The sequence below is a fragment of the Ochotona princeps genome, chromosome 16, assembly GCF_030435755.1.
Source record: "Ochotona princeps isolate mOchPri1 chromosome 16, mOchPri1.hap1, whole genome shotgun sequence".
Lineage (NCBI taxonomy): Eukaryota > Metazoa > Chordata > Mammalia > Lagomorpha > Ochotonidae > Ochotona > Ochotona princeps.
Genome location: NC_080847.1, coordinates 46,033,056 through 46,056,598, shown reverse-complemented (window position 1 = coordinate 46,056,598; position 23,543 = coordinate 46,033,056). Strand labels below are relative to the sequence as shown.

The 23,543-nt window shown below is 47.6% G+C and overlaps 1 protein-coding gene across 2 annotated transcripts in view; it reads right to left on the bottom strand.

Moving 5' to 3' along the window:
* Positions 1–424: 424 nt before the first annotated feature.
* The window catches only part of GPATCH1 (G-patch domain containing 1), a 52,153-nt gene continuing 29,034 nt past the window's right edge, over positions 425–23,543 (bottom strand). The window contains exons 13-20 of one of the 2 annotated variants that reach the window (XM_058674601.1): positions 23,117–23,244; positions 22,315–22,463; positions 21,886–22,052; positions 14,763–14,982; positions 12,867–12,974; positions 11,193–11,290; positions 6,173–6,321; positions 425–697 (exon numbers count right to left, since the gene is read on the bottom strand). In XM_058674601.1, the coding sequence (XP_058530584.1) occupies positions 667–697; positions 6,173–6,321; positions 11,193–11,290; positions 12,867–12,974; positions 14,763–14,982; positions 21,886–22,052; positions 22,315–22,463; positions 23,117–23,244 (1,050 nt within the window). In that variant the 3' untranslated portion in view covers positions 425–666. Of the gene's footprint in view, positions 698–6,168; positions 6,322–11,192; positions 11,291–12,866; positions 12,975–14,762; positions 14,983–21,885; positions 22,053–22,314; positions 22,464–23,116; positions 23,245–23,543 lie in introns of those variants that run through there. The other variant, XM_058674602.1, reaches the window with a different exon arrangement.

The window sequence follows — 23,543 nt, the reverse complement described above, 5'->3', positions numbered from 1 at the left end:
CAAACCCGACTGGGAACGGCGGTGCCACGCGCCACGCCCACCCCCAGCCCTTCGATCCCACGAGCTCCATGAGCCCGGCTGCCTCCCGCTGGCCGTGCGCGTGCACGAGAAGTGGCCACAGACACACAGTGCAGTGTGATGCCCTCTCCGAGAGGCTGAGGCCCCATGGTGAGGACGCTGGCTGTGTGCTGCCCTGGGATTTGGGGCCGCCACTGCAATCCCAAGGTGGGAGCTGGTGGGGGAGCCTCACCGACACCTTCAACCTCAGCAGGTAGGAGCTAACCCCACCTGTCCCATAAACTCCCCCAGCGAGTCAAACTGCCCTCCCCGCGGTGCAGGTTCCTTCAGAACAAAACCAGAGGGGAATAAAAGCCTTCACCTCAATTCTTTTTTTTTTTTTTTTAAGTTTCAGGAAATTTTAAAAAAGAAGAAGAAAAATAGAAAAATTCCACTTTAATTAAACTGTTCAGGCTGAGGTTTTCTCCTCTGACACTTAAGTTAAAAACAGAAATCAATTTCTACAATCTCTCGAGGCAGCCTTTGAAATGTCACGGTTAAAAAAAAAACTTATTTTACAGCAGGAATTTACATATAAATACAATCTGTACAATGGCATAAACTGAACAGTCAGCGGGCTTCCAGGGACAGGCCAGGGCTGGAACTCCATCAGAGCCGCCTCAGGGGGAGACTTTTCAGCCTGGAAGGGAAAACAGAAGAGGGGAAAGGGAAAATCAGAAACTGAGAAGCCAGAGAACTCCCCACAGGGGACGCCACGCAAGGAAGCACTGCTCCCTCCTCGCAGTGTTTAGAGATGTGCTTATCACAGTGAGGGAGACAGAAGAAGCTCTTCATTCATCCCCCCCAATTCCGGCAGCAGCTGAAGCAAGGAACCAGGAACTCCTAATTGCCCACCTGAGTGGCAAGAACTGGGCACCTGCTCCACCCAGGAAACTGGATCAGAAGCAGAGGCAAGGATCCAGTCCCACCTACTCCAACACAGGACTCAAGGGCAGCTTATCTCAGTGGACCACATCACCTGCTTTTAGACTCTTCTCCAAAGCTCCTTGTGTTTCCCCCAAAGCGCACACATGGTCTTGCTCACCCACATCTCACACCAGGGACCAAGGATAAAGGCAATATTCAAATTCCTGTCTCACTCACCTGCCTCACTCATTGTAAGAGGGCAATTCAGACAGTTTGCGGAAAATGGAATCAAAAGATAACACTTATTTAGGTGCAGAAATTTTTGAAGCCCACACACAATTTTTTTAAAGATTGATTTTTTTTTTTTTTAATTGCAAAGTCAGATACACAGAGAGGAGAGACAGAGAGGAAGATCTTCCGTCCGATGATTCACTCCCCAAGTGGCCACAACAGTCGGGACTGAGCTGATCTGAACCCAGGAGCCGTCCTCGACTGCTTTCCCAGGCCACAAGCAGGGAGTTGGGTGGGAAACAGGGCTGCTGGGATTAGAACCGGTGCCTGTATGGGATCCCAGCATGTGAAAAGCGAGGACTTTAGCTGCTACGCTACTGTGCCAGACCCAAATTCTCTTTTCATACTGGTATATTCCCCATAAACTTTTTGAAGGGTCTTGCTTAATGTTTAGGCAAGAACTAAAGCCTGCTGGTCCCAGGACGTAAAACTCCCAAGTTGTCAGTCTTCAATTGGAATTGCACTCTCTCTGTGGTAGAGCCAGATCCCACTTACTGCTCCCTGGGCCTGCCCTACAGCTTCCAAGTAGAAAACCAAATGTTGGACCTGGCACAGTAGCCTACTGGCTAAAGTCCTCACCTTGCATGCGCCCAGGCCAGTTCTAATATAACGGCTAGTGCTTCCCATCCAGATCCCTGCTTGTATCCTGGGAAAGCATTCGAGGACGGCCCAAAGCCGTGGGACCCTGCACCCACGTGGGAGACCTAGAAGAAGCTCCTGGCTCCTGGCTTTGGATCAGCTCAGCTCTGGCCATCGCGGCCACTTGGGGAGTGAACCAGTGGATGAAAGACCTTCCTCTCTGTCTCTCTTCCCCTCTGTATATCTGACTTTCCAGTAAAAGTAAATAAATCTTAAAAGAAAAAAAAAAGAAAGAAAGAAAAAGAAATCCAAATGTCCACAGAAGGAAAGTGGGAGGACACACTGGTGCATTCCTAGAACGGAATACTCCCTGGTAACAAGACTGAACCAGCCACTGCCGTCTGCAGCCACCTGGGGAACCGCTGGGGCAGGGGCTTTAGAGTTCCTGCAACACAGTTCCTTTAAGGAAAGGTAAAACTGGCAAGAATCAATGGTGATAAAAGCCAGACAGTGGTGACCTGCAGGGATGCCGAGTGGGCAGGGTCAGCAGGGGGCACTGGGAACTTCCCGCAGGTGTGCTCAGGGAATGAAGCCGCACGTAGTCATGGATCTAACCGTCTCTGTCCGTTCCAGTGTGCGTGTGCCACAGCTCACCTAACTGTATGATTCCATTCCTAGAGGATTTCAGAATGAGCAAAACTGATCCACAGAGAATGAAGGAAGCAGAGTCTCCTGGAGACGTGGTGGAGTGGGCAGTCTGCAATGCATTTCCAACTCTAACCAGGTGGCAATGCCATCGAAGAAGCAAGGCACGGTGTGTGTGTGTGTGTGTGTGTGTGTGTGTGTGTGAGAAGTGTGAGGCCCCTGCCAGGTGCTGGAGATGCAGCCGACTGCCCTGGGGCAGGCAGGCAGTGCAGAGAGCAGAGGAGCAAGGCACTCTTTGGTCAAGGCTCCCTCCAGGTCCCTGGAGGGCAACCTGGGAGACTGTTAGCCCAGCTGGGATTGGGAGTGGAGCCAGACCTCAAACCCGGGCACTGCCACAGTGGGCACAGCGTTCCAAGTGATACCTGATTCACTCTACCTAAATCACTGCCCAGAGCGACTTCCCAACAATGATGGTACCAACCATCTGCACAGTCCTTCAGCTTCTGCTGTCTAACTTGATGGGATTTAGATGCCGGAAGCACACAGCTCCCTGCCCAGGTTCTCTGACTGCCACATGCTCTGGGGCATGTCTGTGCTCCAGCCTGCCCAACACAGCCCCCATTTCTGGGCCCCGAAGGGCTCCCAGCTGTGTGGCCCTTGTGTGCAGGTGCAAATTCTCCCACAGTCACCCCAAGCAAGTTACAGTCCTCATGTTGGTGAGGTCATGCAGGCTTGTGCAAGTGACTCGGTCTCCTGTGCCTTGCTGTCCCCACCTGACAGGAGTAGCAACATCTTGGGGTGCGCTACTGCACTGTGCACCCTACAGTTCTCACATACCCCATGGGGAAAGCGGAACATGAGATGGTACAGCCCTGCTGGGGGCTCCACATGACAGCACACACTTAGCTCCTCTACGGTGCTGAACCACAAGAACCTATTGGCATTCTAAGGAAATAAGTGAAAAAGAACACGGCAGTGGCATTTTTCTTTCTTCAGACAGAAACATCAGCCATCGTGATGAAGATGGAGAGAGAGGGAAAACATAAAGTGGGGAAGAAACCGGAACAGAGAAGCCTGGAGCAGGAGCCAACAGGCCCGGGGGACTTGGAACACAATCAAGCCACCCTGTGGGGTGGGGCCAAGATGGGAGGGGATGCTCCTGCGTCCTGGACCTGCTTCTGGACACCGCTTCCCCGTCCGGGAGTGGCCACGCTCGAGGCCACAGCTGTGGGTAGAAGTGAAGGCTGCGACTCCCAAACATGGCCTTAGCAACCTTCAGCGTCACAGGACAGTTCAGCCCCTCCTACGATGACCAAAAGCTGAAGTGCGGGTAGGCCAGGCCCTAGCACGAGCTTCCCAAATGACAGTTATGCTTCGCTGTGCTAAACCACTGGGGTTTGGGGGTGCTCATTAATTGTGGCTTACTTTCCCTGATGAGTGCAACTGCCTGTCTATGTTGGAGCTTCAGATGTCTACCCTGCTCAGTGCACAAAAACTAAATCACCTAAACAGAGTCTAACACATCAAGACTATAAAAGCATTAGGGTGGCATGCACACACACATATCACACACATGAGCACAAATGAGGGTACTTCAGTAAGTTTGTGGCGGGAAGGTGGACAGGGGAAGGCATTGTGGCACAGTGCGTTAAGCAGCCACCTGCAACACCAGCAGTCCAGATGGGTGCCAGTTCAAATCCCAGATGGTCCACTTCTGATCTAGCTCGTGCTAATAATAGTGTGGGAAAGCAGCAAAAGACGGTCCAAGCCATCTTGCAGCCCACCTGGAAGAAGCCCTTGGCTCCTGGCTTCAGCCTAGCTCATCCGTCCCCAACCATTCCAGACATTTGCAAGGTGAACCAGCAAATGGAATATCTCTGTCCATCTCTTCCCCTTCTCTCCCTGGGACTCCTGCCTTTCAAATAAATAAATAAATTATTCTCAAAAAAAAAAAAAAAAAAAAGATTCACAGAAATTGGGATTGGGCCCAGCATGACAGTCTGGTGGCTAAAGTCCTTGCCTTGAATGTGCCCCGGGATCCCATATGGGCACCGGTTCTAATCCCGGCAGCCCCACTTCCTATCCAGCTCCCTGCTTGTGGCCTGGGAAAGCAGTCGAGGACAGCCCAAAGCCCTGGAACCCTGCAGCCGTGTGGGAGACCTGGAGCAAGTTCCTGGCTCCTGGCTTCGGATCAGCTCAGCTTTGGCTATTGCAGCCACTTGGGGAGTGAACCAGTGGATGGGAGATCTTTGTCTCTCCTTCTCTCTGTATATCTGCCTTTCCAATAAAAAAATTAAAATGAAATCTTAAAAGAATAAAGAAAATAAATTGGGATTAAAAGATAAGCTGCTTCTGGTGTAAAATTCTGAGATTCATGCATATGAGGGCACTTCAAAAAATTCATGGAAAATGCACATTATGGAAAGAACCATACGTGAATTTTAAAATTTGGAGGAGGGGGTTGCATTTCAGAACATCTGATTAAGCCTTTGCTTAATGCCACCATCCCACATGGGGGTTCTATTTTGGGTCCCCACTAGTCTGCATTTGGGAACTGGCTGCCTGAAAACACTTCTGGGAGGTAGCAGATGATGGGCCAACTACAAGGCTTTCTGCCATCAACCCATGAGATTCAGGTAGAATTCTAGACTGCTGGTTTTGCCCTGACCTATACTGATCCAGCCCTGGTAGTACATGTATTTGGGAAGTGAATCAGGGAATTTAAAAAAATCTCTCCTACTGTCTTCCAAATAATATCAATAAATCTTACCACCCTCACAGATGCCAGACCAATGAGACTGACCAACCTTGGACCAGAACTTCTAAAGTTGTAGGTTGTAATAGACCTTATTCCTTTCTAAGTGGCTTTCCCAGCTATCATGATTACTGTGACCAAAAGCTGACTAAACCAATGGGCATGACCACTCTGAAAACCATTGGAGGGTTGATGTACTAAATATGTTCGTGGCTTAAAAACTAATAATGCTAGAGGGCATGGTGCAGCAGCCTAGTGGCTAAAGTCTTCACCTGGCACACACCTGGGATCCCAGATGGGAACCGGTTTGTGTTCCAACACCAGCAGCCCCACTTTCCATCCAGCTCCCTGCTTGTGGCCTGGGAAAGCAGTCGAGGACAGCCCAAAGCCTTGGGACCCTGTACTATGTGGGAGACCCAGAAGAAGCTCCTGACTCCTCCTGATTTCAGATCAGATCAGCTCTGGCCACTGCAGTCACTTGGGGAGTGAACCAGTGGATGGAATATCGTTCTCTCCGCCTCTCCTTCTCTCTGTAAATCTGACCTGCCTTCCCAATAAAAACAAATAAATCTTTTAAAAACAATTATGCTACATGAAGTTATGTTGTCTATATATTTCACACAAATATACATGTATGTGTTTGAACATATGTGTACTGATATGGTTGCATGTGTGTGCGTGGTTGCAGAAAAAAAGCGCGGGTGGGTTACCTATGAGACCGATGGCAGAGGTCACTGTGCAAACAACAGAAGTGTGGAGCACTGACCCAGAGCTGCTAGCAGCCCCGTGAGGTCTGAGTTTTCATACTGATGAGATAGTTACATATTGTCATATAATCCAGTATTAACTTTTTAAAAAGCCTATTTCATTCACAAATTTCCCATTTTGGACATTTGCCCCTAAGCAAATTCATCAAGTGTTCTGGAAGCTTCTCAAAGGCTTCCCTGGACTTCCCATCCCAGCATCGCAGGGGCCTACCGCCTCAGCAGCTCCTGGGGTGACAGGTCTGTGCTGCTTTCTTCATCACTCGAGCCGTCACTACTGTCGGAACTCTCAGAACTGCTGCTTTTCTCTGATTTTTTACTCTTTTGCTTGCCCTTGTGTTTGTGTTTCTTGTGTTTCTTTTTCTGTTAAAAAAAAAAAAAGGAGGGGGTGGGGTGTGGAAGAAAGAGCGGAAGATTAATAAATAGGTGTTTTTCTCCCTAACTCGGCACAGAACAAGGTTAAGCCGGCAATAGGTTGCTGCAGTCATTTTAGTGAGTTTTGGCCTGTCTGGACAGGGCAGGGGTGGGCAGCACACCCCGACCCAGCCGATCCTCTGACAATATCAGCAGCAGAGCAAGCCGACGCAGGGAGACCCCACTCGACTCTGTGCCCCACCTTAGTCCACCTCTTGTGAGTCTCACGGGGTCATTTTCTTTGACACCAAGAAACAACACATCGGGACAGAAAAATACCCTGGAAAGGCGCAGAGAATAAACTGGCAGGAGGTCAGTGAATGCGCACATACACACACACACACACACACACACACACACACACACAGGTCAGAGTCAGTGGAACTTGGCCTTAGGCCTGTCGGCACTCCATTTTCCCGCTCTCACTACAGAAACGTCTTCATCCCTTACACTCAGGAATCCTGACAAGGGGAACTGCTCCTGAGCTCTTCCGCTGACAGCCCAGACCAACAACACGGTCCCCTTCAAAGCCTGTGCCAGCGGCCAGAGGAAGTCACGGTTGATGAGACGAGGGGTGTCAGAAAGGACCCGCTGTGTCTCTGTTCGAGCCTAGTGGACTTCAGACACTAAGCGATGAACCAAGACGTCAGCTGGAAGTAATGACAGGGTACTTCAGGAACGTTCCAGACCAGACCCTTGCCTATTATTGAACAAAGAAGGCTGTTGTATTATCCTTAAATTTTTTTTCCTTATTTTTTCATTTGAAAGGCAGAGAGACAGAGAGGAAAAGGTACAGAGATAACTCCTATCTGCAGGTCCACTCCCCAAACACGGCTAAAGCCAGGAGGATGGCGCTCAGTCCGTCTCCCACCTGCAGCAGGGACCTAACTACGTGAGCCACCACCTGCCGCTCCTACCTGGGGGATGCTTAAACAAGCAGCCAGAACGGAGAGCAGGCCAGGATCCAAAACCAGGCATTCCAATACGGGATGTTGGCCACCCCCAGGAAATGCCTTAACCACAATGCCAAACGTACACCCCGGCTGGATTACTTAATACTCAATTACTTCTCTCAAATTCTGCAATGCCCCTTTTCTTACTATCTAACGTTAATAAATTTTGTTTATTTTTCAAAGATTTATTTTTATTGACAGAGAGGAGGAAAGATAGAGAGGAAGATCTTCTGTCCACTGATTCAATCCCTAAGCAGGTGCAATGGCCAGCACTGAGCTGATCTGAAGCCAGGAGGCTGGAGCCTCTTCCAGTCTCCCATGCAAGTGCATGGTCCCAAGGCTTTGGGCCATCCTTGACTGCCCTCCCAGGCCACAAGCAGGGAGTTGGATGGGAAGTGGGGCCACTGGGATTAGAACTAGCACCCATATGGGATCCCGGCACATTCAAGGCAAGGACTTTAGCCACTAGGCTATCGTGACGGGCCCATTTTGTTTGTTTTTAAAACACAACTGAACAAATTGTTCTGTTCTGCCTACATCAAAAGCAGGAAGAGCCGAAGCAAGCAATATATTCCTATTTCCCCAGGACCTGACAAAACAAAAACAAATCAAATGCTAAATCTGTAGGTGGAAAGAAATTATAAAACTTGGAGCAGAAATAGAGACCAAAACAACAACAACAACAAAATACAAAAAAGCAATGAAATGAAGAGCTGGTTCTTTAAATAGACAGACAAAACTGCTAAGTTCTTCGCTAGGCTAAGGAAAGAAGAGGGAAGAATCAGTCACATAAAATCAGAATAGGAAATGGAGACGTTAGTACTAACACCACAGAAATACAGAGGACTGTTACAAACTTCAGTGAACGGTCACATAGCAACCGGCTCAATAACACAGAAGCAACGGACCAACTCCTGGACCTATACAGCCTATGAGACTGAACCACATTTAAATAAGATAGCTAAACAGACCAAGAACAAGCAGCACGATTCAACCAATCATAAAACAGTCTCCCATCCCAGAGCTCAGACGGCATCACCGTTGAATTCTACCCAACTCTAAAGGAGAATGCATATTAATTTCTTTTCTTTAAAAAAAAAAATCATTACCTTGATAGGTTAAACACCAATAGTCAATCGCCTAAAAAAGAAATCAAGAAAACAAAGCCATTGCCAAAAGCAACCAAACCAAAAAGCAAACCTAGCAATAAATTTAACCAAAGAGGTGATGAAAGTAAATTCACGTGTGACATTGAAAAATACACACAAAAAAATGGAAACACCTGTTTGTGTTCATGCATTGGAAGAATCGCTATCACTAAAACGCAATTTACAGGTTGAATGTAATCCCTATCCAAATCCCAATGACAGTTTTCACAAAACAAGACAAAAACACTGCTAGGAATTGTATTGTACCCCCAAAGAGCCCAAACAGCCAAAGTAATCTTGAGCAAAAATAAAAAAAAAAAATCAGGAGGCATCAAAACACCTGACTTTCAGCCATATTACAAAGCCACAGTAAGTAAAACAGCACGATACTGACATTGAAACACAAACCAACAGAATATACACTGATCTTTGACAAAAGCGCCAAGACCCGCATGCAAAGGAACACACCTAGACTCCTATCTCCCAAGGATCAACTCAAAATAGATTTAAAAAAAAAAAACAACTAAATAATGTGGGGCGTGTGTTACAGTGTGGTGGGTGAGGCTGCCACTTGGAAAGCCCACATGCCAGTGCAATGCCCAACTGCTCCACCTGCCATGCAGCACCCTGCTAACGTGCCTGGGAAGGCAGCAGAGGACGGCCCACGGACTAAGGTGGGGGATACAAACCACTCCAGGCTCCTGTCTCAGGCCCGGCCCTGTTGCTTGTGGCTACTTATCTCTCCCTCTGTTACTCTTTCCAATAAACAATTTTTTTTTAAAGGGGGGGGGGTGGAAGGGATTGTCTAAATGTAAGATCTGAAACTTTGAAACAACTAGAAGACAACAGGGAGAACATTTCAAGACACTGGAATGAGCCAGGGTTCTGGAACAGGACCCTAAAAGTACAGGAAATAAAAACAAAAACAAGGCCCAGCGCAGTAGCCTAGCAGCCAAAGTCCTTGCCTTGCACGCACCGGTTCTAATCCCAGCAGCCCTACTTCCCATCCAGCTCCCTGCTTGTGGCCTAGGAAAGCAGTCGAGGACGGCCCAAAGCCTCGGGACCCTGCACCTGCATAGGAGAGCCAGATGAAGTTCCTGGCTCCTAGCTTCAGATTGGCGCAGCACCAGTCGTTGCAGTCCGTTGGGGAGTGAAACAGTGGACAGTAGATCTTCCTCTCTGTCTCTCCTCCTCTCTGTGTATCTGCCTTTCCAATAAAAGTAAATAAATCTTCTTTAAAAAAAAAAAGCAAAAATAAACAAATGGGGTTTGGTCAGAACTAAAGAGCTTTTGCGCAACGATCAACAGAGCGAAGAGACAACCTACAGAAGGGGAAGTCTACAGCCAAACCACCCTGAACGTGCCCGATCTCGTCGGATCTCAGAAGCTAAGCAGGGTCGGGCCTGGTTAGTACTTGGACGGGAGACAACCTACAGAAGGGGAAACATGTGACAAGGGGTTCATATCTAGAATATACAAGAGACCCAAACAATTCAATAACAAGAACAAACAAAAACAAATAATGCAAGCTTTTAAAGGGCAGTAGACTGAAACAGACATTTCTCAAAGGAAGACATTCAACAGCCAAGGAGCACATGAGAGAATGCTCAACATCACTGACCATCAGAGAAATGGGAATCAAAACTAGAGTGAGACAGCTCCTTCCCCGAGCTGGACTGGCTGTTACCAAAAACACCCAGAGCAGCAAAGCTTTGGTGAGGCAGTGGGGTAAGGGAACCTCTACATGGTGCTGGTTGGCAGGAACGCCAGTTAACACAGTCACTGTGGGAGAACGCAAGGCAGTTCCTCACAAAGCTAAAACTAGATCTACTCTGCAACCCAGCAACCCCACTGCTGGCTACACAATGGAATCTGTCAGACACCTGCACCCCCACGTTCACTGCAAGACGATTTATATAAACCGGAACTTGGAAACCACTAAATGCCCATTCACGAATGAATGGATAAAGGCAGTGTGTTCCAGACATGCCATAGAGTATTACTCAGCCCTAAGAAAGGTTACAGCCTTGTCATCTGCAGCAACAGTGATGGATGTGGAGGTCATTGGGTTCACGGAAATCAGCTCACACAGAGGGAGAAGCATTCACACAGTCTCACTATGGAGTCTAAAAATGGTGATGTCACAGGAGTTAAACATGTGATGGTGGGTACCAGAGGCCAGGGAGGCATGGGAGTAAGCAGAGGTGAGTAAAGGGTGACCAACGGGCACTACCTGCCCAGGAGTCAGAAGTTCTGGTGACTACACATAATGTTGTCAAGTAGGGTGACTACAGATAAAGCCAAATGGACTATATATTTCTCTACCGAAGGAAAGAGAACAGAAAGAAAACACCCTACAAGAAGATAGGTTTGTGGATGTTTCCACTCTAAGGAAACGTTAAATGTTTATGAGAAACCTATTTACCCTGCCTGGACACTATTGACTATATAAAATGTACCAAAACATCATATAGTACTCCAAAATATGCACAATTTTTACAGGCTGGCTCATTTTTTAAATTTAAAAACAAATTGCAATTCAATTTGCTCTGAAAGAAGAAGAGTTTCTGAAAAGTGGAGCATGTGCAAGGAACGTCACTCCTGTGGCTGGAGACTTGTGTGTCCTGGCCACAGGATGCCCTCTTCATCTGGCTCGGTGTACCCCTGGGGTCTCCCCACGACAGAAGCAGGAAGTGAGACACGCTCAGAAGTTACTCACCTTCTCTCTTTTCCGTCTGTGCTCCTTCTTAGTCTTGTGTTTGTGTTTGTTCTTCTTGTGTTTCTCTTTTGGAGGGGCCTCGAGTGTCTGTCGAGCATCTGAAATACGTATGTAATAGACACACGAATTAAAAGAGGGAAACAAAATTCAATGCTCACCTTCAGAAAAGCCATTTCCTAACTGACCAAATTAGGATCCTGATGTTGGTGGGATGCTTGGTGCTGAGGCACAACTCCTGACCTTCCACTTGCTTTTCTGCCTCTCTGAGAAATGAGTGGGTCATCCTAACACATCTTTGTAGCACTACGAAACTTCAAGCTAAGGCTATGAGATCCAACCAGTGCCCTGCCATGGCCCACCTGCAAAGCGATGCCAAATGAAGCCGAAGTTGGACCAGAAGGCCAAACGATGTTTGTAATCCGACATGCTCGGGCAGACTCACGGTCAGACTCGAGTCTGCCAGCTGTGTGATGCACATGGCACCTTGCCCACCCTCTGCAACTCAGTGTCTCCATCTACAAAATGGGACAGTAAGAGTCCCCATCTGCTGAGGGACACAAAGAAAGGGGGACTGAGACGGGATCTTGCACATACATCCCACAGCCAGATGCTATGGGATGTGTAGAAGTGGAAACCCTGGAAACTGAGCCTCAAAGCAACGCGATACCCATGCTTATTAGTCACAGCCAAAGGACATGTGCCCAGGCGCTCCACTTTCCAATCCAGGCCAAAACGTTCTCATAGATTATTAACAATGCAAAGTGATGATTAACTTCCTCTACCTGCAGGAAGATTTCAAGTTGTTTTAAAAGCATGGAGATTTTTTTCAAAACCTGTAATTTTCCAGCCTTATAGTTAGCCAGGCTTTTTTCAAAGTTTGGCCTCCCCTAATATTTTTTCCTAATGTTAGTTCTGGAAAACCATTTCCCTAAATTAGCCTCAAGGCCCAATTAAGTTACTAACAGGGGATCGAGGACATTCTGATAAATGGGCCAAAATCATTTAGCTGGTAACATAAAGAGCTGAACAATCAAAGCAAACGAGAAATCCATCTGCTGCCTTTTTCAAAAACCTCTTCTCTTTCTCTAACTTTAATCATCTTTTGGAAAGCTGGGTCAATTAACCAAACAAGCACTACAGAGGGGATGCCCCAGGAAACTGTAAGGTACATCATGGGATTACAAGCTGTTTTTGTCTCTGGGTTGTGTGGCAGTGTTTGCTAACGCAGCCTTTGGGGGGAGGTGACAAGCCAGTTTAAATATCTTCACGTGGGATATCAGTTTAAGATGGTACTGATGGGAAGTTGGTAGTGGGCACGGGGGAGGGGTGCAGACATACTTCTGAAAGGACTGCTTTCTTTGCGACATCAGCCAAAGGGCCCCGCAGGTTCTGCTTCCTGCCAGGCACACCTGCCCCTTTGTGGTGTGCTAGGTTTTTACTTTTGGATACCTCTAGGGCCCTGCTGGAAGCAGCTGAGAGACTAAGCTCCCTGAGCCATGCATCAGCAGCTATCACTCAGCCACCAGCGGCAGGCAGAGGGACCCCAGGCACGAGCGTGTGCGCGGTTGCCTGGAGCCGACTTAGATGTGCAGGTGCAAACGTTCTGCAAGAGCAGTCATGTATCCGGGACACTCAGCTGGCGCAGGCAGGCGAGCCCAGGAGCTCCGGACTCACTAGGGCAGAAGACGGGAGGCAGACGCGGGCCGAATTCTTCTCTCTCATCAATCTGCATCCTTTGTATTGGGAAGGGAGGCACGGGCTCACGCGGCACCGGCTCATTGGCTGAAAAACAGCAGCGTCTTATTTTTACTCATTTGCTCAATATTAATGTGCTTGAATCTTTTTTTTTTCCTTGAAATTCATTTAGTTGTTTGACAGGCAGAGTGACAGAGAAAGAGATCGATTTTCTATCTGCTGGTTCACTCCCCGAATGGCTGCAACCACCTTGATGTAAGACCATCTTCCGTCCCAGAACACTGGAGAGATGAGTTACATTCAAAATAATCAGCAGAAGGAAAACTGAAAATACAAGGTCCCATTATTCTTAGCAAGCTCATTACTTAAATATACTCATTTATATATAAAGCTGCTATACACATAAAGCAGACAGAAGAGATAAAAGATTAGAAAAAGTAAAAAAACAAAAAACAAAACCAAAAAAACACATCAGAAAGTCAACAGAGGTTATTCTTAGTGGATAAGAGATTACAGCAAACTTTTCTCTACATTCCTATACTTTCTTTGTTTTTTTTTTTAAAGATTTATTTTTATTACAAAGTCAGATATACAGAGAGAGGAGGAGAGAGAGAGGAAGATCTTCCGTCCGATGATTCACTCCCCAAGTGAGCCGCATCGGGCCGGTGTGCGCCGATCCGATGCCAGGAACCAGGAACTTCCTCCAGGTCTCCCAGGCGGGTGCAGTGTCCCAATGCATTGGGCCGTCCTCGACTGCTCTCCCAGGCCACAAGCAGGGAGCTGGATGGGAAGTGGAGCTGTCGGGATTAGAACCGGCACCCATATGGGATCCCGGGGCGTTCAAGGCGAGGACTTTAGTCACTAGGCCACGCCGCCGGGCCCCATTCCTATACTTTCAAAGTTCAAGTATATGTGCCACTTGAATTTTTTAAAAGACACCATTTTTCCTTCCACAGAAAAAAATTAACAGGGCTTAGCATGTAAAGCCACCACCTGTGATACTGGCAACCAAATAACGGCTCCAGCTCATACCCTCAACTGTTCCACTTCCTACCCAGCTGTCTGCTAACGCCCTGGGAAAAGCAGTAGAAAATGGGCCAAATGTTCAGGCCCCTAGCACATGGGAAACCCAGATGAAGTTCCTGGCTTCTGGATTCAATCTGGCCCAGCCCTGGCCATTGTGGTCATCTGGAGAATGGGATGCTTAAAGGATGAGGATTAGCCAGTTGAGCCAGCCTGAAATGGTACAATTTTTAAACTTGTATCAACTAGGATATAAGGGAAGTTCACTATCAAACACTGCTATTCCAAAAACACACCAGAGATTTGTTCTAGATGGGGGTGGGGGGGAGGAAGGAGGGCCCGAAGCAGTAGTCTAGCAGCTAAAGTCCTCATCTTGCACACACTACGATCCCAAATGGGCACAGGTTCTAATCCCAGCAGCTCTGCTTCCTGTCCAGCTCCTTGCCTGTGGCCTAGGAAAGCAGTCGAGGATGGCCCAAGGCCTTGGAACCCTGCACCTATGTGGGAGGTCTAGAAGAGACTCCTGGTTCCTGGCTTTGGATTGGCGCAGCTCTGAGGGCTGTTGTGGCCACTTGGGGAGTGAATCAACGGACACATCTTTCTCTCTGTTCCTCCTTCTCTCTGTATACTCACTTGGCAATAACAATAAATCTTAAAAAAAAAAAAAACTAAAAAAAAAGGTAAGGAAGAAAGAGAAAGAAAAACAGCAGGAGGGGAGAACAAGGGAAGATAGCAGAAGAGGGGAGGGAGGGAGGGGAGGGGAGGGGAGGGGAGGGCTCTGCCCCACCCCAATCAGAATCCCATTGGAGTCAATGTCTCGGACAGGACCCCACATCTGAGAAGCTGACTTACTCGGTGCTACAGCGGATGCTTCCGCCAAGTGCGTCTCCTGGGAACCTTTGCCGTCGGCCTCCGGACTGCCCTCCTCATCATCTTCGCTGTCGCCTTGCTCTTCCTCAGAGGACGAGGACTTTTCGTCTGAGGAGCTGGCAAAGATGGCCTTGAACAGGTCCATGGGCGGGCGGCTTTCTTCCTCCCCAGGCTGCGCGTCGTTGGCAGCTTTGTTCTCCGTCTGCGCGAACAGGGAAGGAAGCGTCAGGGGTGAAGAGCGAGGTAAGGACAGCCACACACACACCCCGAGCCTCCTCACACCCCGGCGTCCATGCGTGCGCGTGTGTCCGTGACCACACATGGGCTATTTCATCAGCAGTCACTCCCGCAGCTGAGTCGGTAAGTGTGCCAGGGCCGGCTGGTCGGGCGCAGCTGGAGTCTGAGAGATCTGCCCCCTTTGTGATCTCTCAGAATCACAAAGGACTCGGGCAGAGGCCCCTGGAAAGCACCTCTGTCCTATTTCCAGGAGGCAGGCCTGGCCCTTGGAGGTCAAATAAGAAGAGGAACAAATACCGTGGGCCTCCACGCAGTGGGGTGGGAGCTGGGACACAAGGACAGAATGGTCGGGGAACTTCCCTTGGCTGTGCCCAGATTATGGACATTCATACTAACCCCTCAAAAAAAGCAGTAACCTGTGAAAACTTATTTCAGTAAGCAAGCAGTGAAGCCATAAATGAAATATGGCCACCAGCCTCAACAGCTAACTACAAGTGGGGAACTCAATGGGACCCCAGGAGCAACCCACAGAAGCCACCCGGTCCTCCCAGATCAGACAGCCTGGATGCTCCACCAAAGAGGCCCTGGGGCTCTGTGCCCGACGCTCAGACTGGACTCTGCTCTTCCGGTCTCCTGCCTCTTGGCCAACGCTCATTGCTACTTTCTGGAGCTGAGGGACAAACACGCACAAGAGAAAAACCAGTACGAGCTGGTACAATGTGAAGCTTTTAAAGAACACTTTCATAGAAAAGAGGAAAAGTGATTTCTTTCTCCATTTCAGAAGCATACCCAGATCTTATTTTATAAATACCATTCCCCACTCGAAATAACTAGGGCATCTTGTAACAAGAACTGATTCTAGAGCTGGGGCTGGGAAAGGAGCCAGTGGACCCACACCTTCCTGTGCCCAAAAAAGAGGGACACATCGCAAGGACATCGACCAACAGGAAGGGCTCCAAGGAGCTTAGCCTGAGATGACAATTCAAGCACTAGAAGGAGTAACGAAAGGACCAAGTTCATCCTTCTGGAGAAAACAGGAAACCGTGGGTCCGTGGTGGCATAAACAGTTGCATGAGGAACAGAGCACTGACATACTTCAGAGTTCTTCAATTAAAAATAAGTTAGGGTAGGCATTTGGCCTAGTAATTCAGCCACCCATATCCCCCATCAGTGCCCAGGTTCAAGTCCTGGCTGCGGCCCTTGCTTTCAGCTTTCTGTTATTGTATACACTGGGAGGTGGCAGTGATGCTCCGGTCCTTGGCTCTTGTCACCCTTGTAGGAGTCTTAGATCGAATTCTTGGGTCTCTGACCAATGTGGGCAGGTGGAGAGTGGGCCAATAGGTGGGAGTGCGTACTGTGTCTCTTCCTTTCAAATCAAAACAATAATAATAATTAAGTATACACAACGAATACATCAAAGGGCTTAGTAATTACAAAGGGAAAAGGCCAACTTTGTAATGAAAGGACCTGGCAGGCACCCCCTTTCCACGGGGGATTCAGAGTGAGCTTCAGTGCCAGGCAGGCGCTGATAAGAACACAGATAAGACGCGATAAGAACGCAGCACCCCTACTGAGGTTTTACTGCCGGAGATGCAGTCCCGAAGTGAATCCTGAGGAAGCATCAAACAAACCCAAGTAGAGGGACATTCCACACAGCACTGGCCTCGTAATCTTGCAAAGTTTCAAGACCGTGAAGGTTAAAGACAGGAGGACTGTTCCATACTGACAGGACAGGACAGCTCCTGGCAAGTGCAGCAGATCATGCTAATCACCATCCATGGGCCTGTGAAGGATGCCTGGTAGAGCCGGCCGGGGCCGGGCCGGGCGGTTAGGTCAGGCTGAGGAGGCTGGGCTGACTTTGACTCTGATGGGCGTACTCTGGATCTGTGGGAGAAGGTGCATCCTCAACTGGAAGCACAGGGCCGACAGCATCCAGGTGGCAACTTATGTGCAAAATGGTCGGGGGCGGGGGGGGGGAATCTCTGTAGTGCATTTGAACTTTTGAGATTGCTTTCAATCAGAGAAAAAGGAGGGAAGAAGCTCTGACAGGGGATCCCAGGAAATAATGCCAACAGTTGCCAACAACAGTCATAAAACTGCTTCATGGCAGGGCCTTTCCTGAAATCTCCAACAGTAAATGCAGAGGCCGTACGTCAGATACTCGACTGAGACACAGGAGCTGATCCTTGTCCCCTTTTTCTCAGAGTAGAAAATTAAATAACAATGTGAAGCAAACACATAAGGTCCACATGGGCAAAACGGCCTTGAAGCCTCCCGCCTCACCTTCCACTAGTAGGGGGGATGCATACTCACACCTGCATTGACCCGGGAAGCCTTCACAGAAGGAAGTGAGACAACCCAGAGGGGAAGAGCTCTTCCCAATGTCGCATGGGGAGTAAGTGGAAGAGTAAGAAGCAAGACTCCTTCCAGGCATCCAACATACAAATGTTAACTCCATGTGATTTCTGGCCCAACCTGGAAGACTTTCTAGCCGAAAGGGGTGGATGTTGTAGCACAGCAAGTGAAGTCACCAGCTGGCGTGCGTGCACACATAGGCGTGCTGCGTTTGGATCTCAGCTACTCCATATTTCTGATCCACCTTGTTGGGGATGCACCTGGAAGGCAGCAGAGGATGGCCCGAGCGTGGAGTTCCTGCCAACTACAAGAGAGGCCCAGATGGGAGTCCCTGCCTCCTGCCTCAGCCTGGCCCAGTCCTAGCTGGTGTGGGCTTTGGGGCAGTGAATCAGTGGATAGAAAATCACTCTCTGTTACTCTGCTTTTCAAATAAATGAATCGTAAATAATAATAATAATGATAGTAGTAGTAGTAATAATAATAACAATAAAAACCAATGGACTGGTTCTGAATGTGGTGGCAGCAGCTGCCAGGAAAAATCTAAAACTCTTAAGACAGAGGACTCCTCTTCTGTGACTCTGGGAGCCACAGTCCCAGCAATCCAGAGTGAATCCCACTGTTCCTCCTCCTGCCCTCCCGCCACTTAACCCTAGACACAGATTAAAGTCACAGGCGTGCAAGCAAGGCAGTTTGGAAACTGAAGCCCCAGCTTCCAGAAGACATGCTGGAGGGTGGGGGGGGGGGATCCCAGAAGGTCCAAAAATATCAGGAATATCATAAAGAACCCTAAAGAGTGATGCAATAAAGAGGTATGTCAACTCTAGGCTCGCCTCTAAGCCATGAAAGCGTGGATATGACAGTGACCAGCAAAAACTGTTTCATTAGCAGCAATGTGGAGTTGATGACCAGGGTCCCACACCAGGACGTGCAAAGTACATACCCAACACAGGCATGGACCGTGCTACGAAGGCTCTGGAAAAGGAGATAGAGCTAGAACCACAAGCATAGGTTGGCTTGGGTCTTACAGCCTGAACTTGCCAGGCTGACTGTGGGCTGCAGCAAACCAAACAAATCATCAACATGTTCCTAAGAATTTAAACAAGACCCAAGTTCTCACAAAAATATTCAGAACATCCAGGGGCAACGCAAAACGACAGGGGGATGACAACCAGGCAATCCCAGCTAGCACAAGACAGTAAACAGATGTCAACCCTGAAATGACGAAAATCTTGGAATTGTTAGATTTTAAAGCCTCCTATGTTCCAGAAATGTAGGCTAATGAACAGAAAGAAAAGGTCTCAAAAAAAAAAAAAAAAAAAAAAAAAAACAGAAGACATAAAGAAGAAGCAAATGGAAATATTCTTTCTTTTCATTTGATTTGAAAGGCTGGGAGATACACGGAGACAGAAAGACAAAGATCTTCCATCACATGGTTCACTCCCCAGACACCCAAGAGAGCCAGGGCTGGATGAGGACGACTCACCGTAGGTCTCCCACGCAGTTGGCAGGAACCCAGGGACTTGAGCCATCAACTGCTCCTCCCAGGGTACACAGTACCAGAAAGTTGGTTCAGAAGTGGAGTAGCCAGGACTTGAACCAAGCACCCTAATGTAGGATAAGGGTATCCGACACAGCAATTTAACCTTAGTGCCAAATTCCCACTTCAGAAATGGACATTTTAGAAATGACAACAACCCAGATTGAAACCTCACTGCCTGGACTTAGGAGAGAGGTGACCCCGGCAAGAGGCTGTGAAGTTAAGAATAGGCCAATGGAAATCTTCTGATGGGAACTTCATGGAGGAGGAAAACAGATTGAAAGAATTAGCAGAGATCTGTGGGACAGCACCAGAACGTCTAAGATTCGTGCCATCAGAATCCCGGAAGAGGAGTGAGGGTGTGGTGTAGAGAAAAAAAATATTGAAAACAAAATGACTGAAAATGTCCCAAATTTGGTGAAAGACAGATTCAGAGACTCCAGAAGCTCAGCACACCCCAGACAAAATAAAGTGAAAACCATCTGAACAAAAAAATTTTAAAATTCTGCACATCCCCAGCCCACTCAAACACAACTAGCTGAAACCAAAGGCACAGTGAAAATCTTGAAATAAACAGAATAAACCACCCCGGGACATAGCAGGATGACTGCAGGTTTCTACCAGAAGAGAGTGCCCAAAAAGTTAAAGGGTAAAAGGGAAAGAATTCCCATGTCCAACAACAATGTCCTTCAGGAAAGAAGATGAAATACTACATATCCACGGATATCCAGTTTAGGACAATCATTGTTGCAATTGATCTAAAAAAAAAAAAAAAGGCTGAAAAAAGTTCCTTAGACAGAAGTTAGGAGAGGGAAATTTACAACTTCAGGAATGAAGAGGGGGTCCAATGCTGTGGCCTAGCAGCTAAAGTCCTTGCCTTGAACGCGCTAGGATCCCATATGGGCGCCGGTTCTATCCTGGCAGCCCCGTTTCCCAACTAGCTCCCTGTTTGTGGGAAAGCAGTCAAGGATGGCCCAAAGCCTTGGGACCCTGCACCCACGTGGGAGACCTGGAAGAGTTCCTGGCTCCTGGCTTTGGATCAGCGCAGCACCGGCCATTGCGCGCTGTATATCTGCCTTCCCAATAAAAAAATAAATAAATTAAATAAATCTTAAAAAAAAGTCAACCTTATCTGTACATATGAGGGCTCTTGAAAAAGTTAATGAACAATGAGTATCATGAAAAGCTATGTGTTGATTTCAAAATCTTTTATAACAAAATTAACTCTCAGTCCCACTTTTCATGAATTCTTTCAAGGACCTGACTTTACTTGGTAATCTAGCTACAGATATTTTTTTCCTAGAGAAAAGAAAACTTAAGTTTACACAAAAGCCCAGCTAGGAATGCTCCCAGCAGCTCTGTTTGTAACATGAAAATGCTGGAAAGAACCTAAATGTCCTTAAAGGGTGTATATGTCAATCAACAAACTAATGCATCCCAAAATGGAAAACTACCCAGCAATAAACCGACACACACCACACACACACACACACAACATTGATGATTTAAAGGAAGTTCTTGGGCTACCACCAGAATATAGTAAGCTAAGCCTCCGCCTATGGTGTTGGCATCCAGTATGGGTACCAGTTCGAGTCCTGGTTTTTCCATTTCCAATCCAGCTCCCTGCTAATGAACCCGGGGGTCCCTGCAGCCACGTGGGAAACCCGGAGGAAATTCCAGGTTCCTGGTTTTAGTTCAGCCTGGCTCTGGCTGTTGGCGGCCATTTGAGAAAAGAACCAGTGGACAGAAGATGTTCTCTATCTGTAAATCTGCCTTTCAAATAACAAATAAACAAACAAATAAGTCTTTTAAGAAAATGTAGGAGGCTGCAAGACAGACATCAGTCTCATAAGGCTGTAAATGGACATTTGTAATATTCTGGAAAAGGCAAAATGAAAGAGAACACACTATCCCTGATGGACAAGGGTATGGAGCCAGGGCACTGGACGACTATGAAGGGACAGCATGGCTTTTGGGGCTGACGATAACACCTTTAGGCTGACTGTGGTGGTGGTTACATGAATTTATGCAGGTGTTAAAATTCACTGAACTGTACTTCCAATAGCAAGTCAATTTTGACATATATTAATTTGGTCTTAAACACACACACACACACACACACACACACACACACACAAAGGGCCCAGTGAGGTAGCCTAGTCATTAAATCTTTGCCTTGCATGCAATGGGATCCCATATGGGCACTAGTTCATATCCCAGCTGCCCCACTTCTCATCCAGTTCCCTGCTTGTGGCCTGGGAAAGCAGTGGAGGACGGCCCAAAGCCTTGGGACCCTACACCAGCGTGGGAGACCAGGAAGAAGCTCCTGGTTCCTGGCATCGGGTCAGCTCAGCTCTGCCCAATGCAGCTGCTTGGGGAGTGAACTAGCAGACAGAACATCATCTTCTCTGTCTCTCCCTCTCTTTGTTATTACAATAAAAATGAATAAATCTTTAAAAACACACATACAAAAAGATGTAAAATGAGGTTATCATAAAGACTAACTTCTTAATGAATTCAACTTCCAACTACTACAGCAGCATTTAAGAAAAAAGTAAATGGATGTTCTCCACAAAATACTATTTGAAAAATGACCATTTCTGATAGGAAAACATTTTGTTTGAATGGCTGACGGCAAGTGAAGGCCTTTGTGGGCAAAAGAAGCCTGAAACCTCTCCTCAGGCAACTAAAGTTAGGACTGAATTGTTGGACAATAAAACAGATGTCAGCAAACTTCAGCCCGTGGGCATGTCCCACCGCTGCTCGCTTCTGGAAGCAGAGTTCTCCTGGACAGCAGCTGTGCAGGTCATTACCCCACGGCCTGTGGCTCCTCTCACGCTCTGAGACACGCAGACTGCATGGTACACAAAGCTAAAGTATTAGATACACGGCTCCATCGCAGAGACAGTCGGCTACTACATGACAGGGAGGCATCAGCCCAGACAGAGGCAAAGGGAACACGGAACCCCCAAATACCTTATTTGGAGGTGATTCAGGAGCCCGCTCTTCCTCTCTTTTCACGGAGGGACTGGACTCTTGTTTTGGTGGTCCAGCTTTGGATCTGGCCAAACTTAAGAATTCGCCGATGGAATCTTCCTTCTTTTCCTGTGTGGACGTATCCCACCTGGACGGCTTTCGGGATTCTGCAAAGTAGGCACAGATACAACATCAGAGTTAGGGAGCCAGAAGCAAGCTCTTCGCCACTGCTCCTTCATTCAGCGGAGAGTGGAGCACATGTACAATGGATCGTGTTGGGGATGTAGCTGAGATGCAGCCCCAGCCCCAAAAGGTAAGCATGTGGACTGCTAAGACATGAACATGAACTTGGCGCCCAGTGTAACCTCAGCAGAAGACTACCTTCTCCTGCGGGCTTCCCAACAGAGAGGGGCTTGGGGTCCTACTCACTGTCAGGAGCTCGGGGCTGGGGGGCTGCCTGTGCCACTTTGTCACTCGATGCTTGAGTTGTGGACAAGGAAGCTGTCTCGGGGAGCGTCAGGAAGTTGAAGACAGAGTATTTGTCACGCTTCACCCTTGGTAAGCCAACTACAGTTGAACTAGGGGTTGAAAAAGAAACACAGGATATCTTATTTCAAGAACAACAACCAGGATGCAATCCACTTCCTATAAAGTTTTCAACTCACGTTTTTCACTAGCTCTTATATTTGCCTTAAAGATCCCTAAGGTATTTTTACTTCCCAAAGCAGTTCAAGACTTTACAATGGTTTATCTGAGAACCCCCGAGCCTTTTCTTCTTACAGTGAGGGCTAGGATGTAAGTCAAAACAACAGATTTACACTAAGGAAAAGTTCCCTTGCTAAAACTGCACCTGTTTTTCTGCCACAAAGCCTCTGAATGAATTGTACATTATTTCTTGCAGCGTTTATAATGATATACAGAAGTGTCAGAGTTTTATGAAGAAAATTAGGAAACATTAGGGTAATGTTTTCAAGGTAAATTATGTAAAAAGATTGCAAACAAAGGACAAAACTGAGTTTTATATCTCCCACATGGAATAAAGTTTGCTATCCAGGTATTTGTTTAGTAATAAATTAATGCTAGTCAATCTGCAAAAGTTGGAACTCTAAGGATTCACTAGTAAGTACATCGGAAAAAGGGGAATTCGCATGAGTATGTAAGGGAACAGACTAGCTTTCCTATTGGGTGAATGTGGTTTGTGCTGATGTAAAGGCAGGTGTATCCAACTTACTCTGGATAAGGGTCAGGGACATTAAACCTCTTACACAGAAGCTTGTCAGGATGCCATTCAAATGTGTCTCGGGTGAGCTTCCCAAACATCTTCATCTTCACAGCTGACTGCTTGTCGTTGACATCGTTCTGGAAAAACACACGCATTTGGTTTCATTAAGCGGCCATTCAACGTTTTTGCTGAAGTCCATTAAAACTATTTGCTGAAGTTCAAGCTCTTGGTCTCGGCACAATGGCCTAGTGGCTAAATCAACGCCTTGCGTGCACGGGGATCCCACACCGGCACACTGGCACTGGTTCACGTTCCATCTGCTCCACTTCACACTCAGCTCCCTGCTTGTGGCCTGGGAAAGCAGTCGAGGACGGCCCAAAGCCTTGGGACCCTGCATCTGTGTGGGAGACCCGGCTCCTGGCTTCAGATTGGCTCA